This window comes from Vombatus ursinus, unplaced genomic scaffold, assembly GCF_900497805.2.
Source record: "Vombatus ursinus unplaced genomic scaffold, bare-nosed wombat genome assembly UNPS02014813.1, whole genome shotgun sequence".
NCBI classification, from domain to species: Eukaryota; Metazoa; Chordata; class Mammalia; order Diprotodontia; family Vombatidae; genus Vombatus; species Vombatus ursinus.
The window spans coordinates 12825080-12828521 of NW_020954591.1; the positions used below are offsets into that span (position 1 = coordinate 12825080).

Consider the following 3442-nt stretch of genomic DNA (forward strand, 5'->3'; position numbering starts at 1 on the left):
TTTTTCCTAAGCCCTGAAAAACAGACTGCACGCCAATCGCACAGAGCAGGAATTTTGGTGAAATCAATGAAATGATTTTGGGATCATAAAGAGCTGGAGTGGGAGTCTTTGTAACACTGAACCTTGAACTGCGCATAGGTATCAGGTGCAGGTAAATTCTCCTCTTTTCCTCAGGTCATGAGAGATCACATCTCTCCCTACCTAGGACTTTGGCTAGAGAATCTGTTTGAAAAGGAGGATAATCGATCACGAAAGGACTAGGAATTCATGTCTATCTCAGAGAACAAACAAGCTATATGTAAAAATACAATAGAAATACATGCAGATATCCATGGTAGAAAAGTTCCTTTACTGGGGACTTCTTCGTTGGCAAACTATAGTATTAGCAAGAAATAGAGAGGAACAACGAAAATGTTCCTAGGGACGGGAGTGAGCATTACAGGCTGGAAATATTCAGGACAGCCTCTCTCTCTCTCTCTCTCTCTCTCTCTCTCTCTCTCTCTCTCTTTCTCTCCTCTCTCCTCTCTCTGTCTCTCCTCTCTCTTCTCTCTCTGTCTCTCTGTCTCTGTCTCTGACTCTCTCTCTCTCTCTGCCCCCCAAGCACAAAGCTGTGTCTCTGTGAGAAAGACCCCAACAGTAAAAATAACTAAAAATTAATTTCAGATGCTCTGAAAGCTAAGAGCCCCCAAAGAACTTGTAGTGGTGCTGTTCTTTGGAAGAGGGTTGGCTAAGAAAAGATACGGGTAACACATTCCCTCTCCCTCACCCAGAGACCCAGTTCCCGGTCTCCCTGCCCAGTAGACCCTAAGGCATATCACCTCTGTTTGAGCTGTCCACATTCCAGAGCCCCACGGCCCAGAGCCCTAGGGATTTCTATGAAAAAAAAAGTTTATTTAAATTTTTTACATAAATAAATAAATAAATATCTTCTGGTGTTACAGAAACAGTACAATTACACATCTAGTCAGGAGTGGGGGTGGGAATAGGAGGGGAAGGAGGGAGGAAGTAAAACAGGGACAGATACCAAAACATTTCACAGCCAGTATTTGGACCACGGTGTTATCCATCACATTCCGTTTCGGAAGCCGAGTGAGCTATTTGGAAACAAAGCAAAAAGGTTTCCTCAACACTGACACCACATATTAAAGCATTGCTTGGAGGGGGGCGGGGGTGAGATGCAGGACGGACTTCGATGGTCTGGGACGAATTTATTAGTCCCAAGAGGGACAGACTGGCAATGAGACAGATGGAATTCGAGGAAAGACAGGAAAAAGGAGATTATTTTTGAGACATAAAAGCAGGAGAAGGGGCAGTTGAGAGCGGAAAGGAAGAGAAGTGCCTAAATATGAAACGGAATTCTGTCCAGCAGGGTAAAAGCCAGGCAAACATAGAAAACACGCAGTTAAAGGAAGTGACAGAAAACTTGAAACGAATCTTCAAGAGAGGGGCCAAGGAGAAGGAGACCTGTGGCCAGCAAGTCGCTGGTATGAGGCGGGAAGAGAGACGGATTTCTATGAACAGGCTGGCCGCTCGGCAGCTAAACACTCGAGGAGTTAGACGCCTTTACTGTATTTATAGTTTTTAACTTCACAGTACAGTGTGGGTCAATCCCCCAGACACTCTGTTATGGCTCTGGGGACTGGGCAGTGGGAAGGCATCACCAGTTCTCTAAAAAGCGCGGCGCATCAGCCTGGTCCTTGGGCATCTACAAAACCATATAAAATCCGAGCGCCGCGCTTGGCGTTAGGTAAGGGCGAATTGGGATAGCGCTGAGAGTCCCCAGCACCTGCCTCCCGGGTCAGTCTCTCGAGTAGAGAGGAGGGAGCTAGGACTTGTTAGGGGTAGTGGCTAGGAGAGCCTTGAGCCTTATGGAGTGACAGTGAGGTCCCGTTCATCCTTTCCTGACGAGGACGGGGACATGGGAAGTTCATCGTCGTCTTCTGAGCACTTGGCGGAGGAAAGAGATGAACACTTGCAGCTGTGGGACGCTCCTCCGACACCGCCCCCGCTGCCCCCGCGGTGGGACCCGCTCTTGCCTTCCTTCTTGTGCTTGACTCTGCGGTTCTGAAACCAGATCTTCACCTGCTTCTCGGACAGGTTTAGGTAGGTGGCGATCTCAATGCGGCGCAGACGGGATAGGTACATATTGGAGGCGAACTCCCTCTCTAGCTCTAGAAGCTGTGTGCTGGTGAAAGCTGTGCGCATCCGTTTGCTGCTGGGCAGTTGGCTGGAGGTGCTGTCTGGAGGGAGAAGACCAGAGAAGCAAGAGATCAGATCCCTATATATCTATTCTGCAGACTCCGCATCCCCCTCCCCGCCACCACCCCAGTGTAACTCCATTGGCCCTAGGGCCTCTTCTCCCCTTTTTCAGAATCTTGGGTGCTCACTCAGGAGTGTCCCTGGCTACTATCACCTCTCCATCCCTCCTTCTTACCCCCCCACCCCCGCCATGACCCAGGATTCTCCCCAGCCTGTACTTCATTCACCCTTTATTCCTCCCGTGACTTTCCACCCTGCTCTCCTCATTTACAGCAAGGGAACCGGGAAGGGTGAAGCTTACCCACGGAGATGCAATGGAACTGCCTGGGGTCAGGCAGGGGGTAGGTGGTTTGGTAGAGAGCAGCGGCGGCAGCGGCGGCGGCGGCGGCCGGCCCATGGCTGACCCCGGAGGAGACCGAGGAGTGCTGACGGGCCAGGGGCGAATGGCAGTACTGAGAGCCGAAAGGGGGAAAGGACGCCTTGAGCAGGGGAAGGGCTGGTGGGCCTGGGGGCCCGTGCAGCTGGGAAGCAGTGACACATAGCGGGCAGACGCACAGCAGCCCGGCCTTGCGCGAGTGGCAGGCGCCGGGTGAGAGCCCGTGCAGGGCGTGCGGGGGGTGCATTGCATAGGGGAAGAGAGGGGGTGGGCTGCCCTCGGGCGCCTTCTTTTCCCCAGCCTCCCGCAGCACCAGCGAGTCCACCAAGAAGGAGCGTGGCATGACCCTTCGACCCAATCCCTCCCAGCCCGTCCGTCCCTCTTCAGCTCCGGCCGGCCCCGCCTGCTGCTGCTGTCGCCCGCCGCTGCTGCTGCTGCTGCTACCGCCGCCGGAGAGCCGCTGCGGGAGGAGCCCGGGGGTGCTGGCCAGTTCTACTGGTGCTGAAAGGCGCTGACTGCGCTGCTTAAATAGGACTATTGCCATGTGATGGGCTACGCCAGGAGCGGCGGAGGCCCCTCAATAGGCTTTTTGTGCCTTTTCTCTTGGCATTCACTCTGCACGCTTCCTCATTATTTCACTTGTTAACTAAATGAACTGCATAATGTACTCTATTCTTGTCAACCCCACCCACGCCGTAACTGGCGCCCTCGCCCCCTCCTTTCCCTTTTGCGGGTTTATTTTCTCATTCTCCCGCGATTTAATATTCTTCTCTTTCTCTTTATTCCCCACCCCTTTTTGCTTTTTTC

At 52.6% G+C, this 3442-nt stretch overlaps 1 protein-coding gene across 1 annotated transcript; it reads right to left on the bottom strand.

Annotated features, from left to right (window-relative positions):
• Window positions 1–1866: 1866 nt before the first annotated feature.
• On the bottom strand, window positions 1867–2978 carry GSX1 (GS homeobox 1). The gene is made up of 2 exons (XM_027877635.1): window positions 2561–2978; window positions 1867–2240 (listed from the first exon to the last, which is right to left on the bottom strand). Exons 1-2 carry the CDS (start codon window positions 2976–2978, stop codon window positions 1867–1869), a joined length of 792 nt encoding a protein of 263 aa, XP_027733436.1.
• Between the last annotated feature and the right edge of the window lie 464 nt (window positions 2979–3442).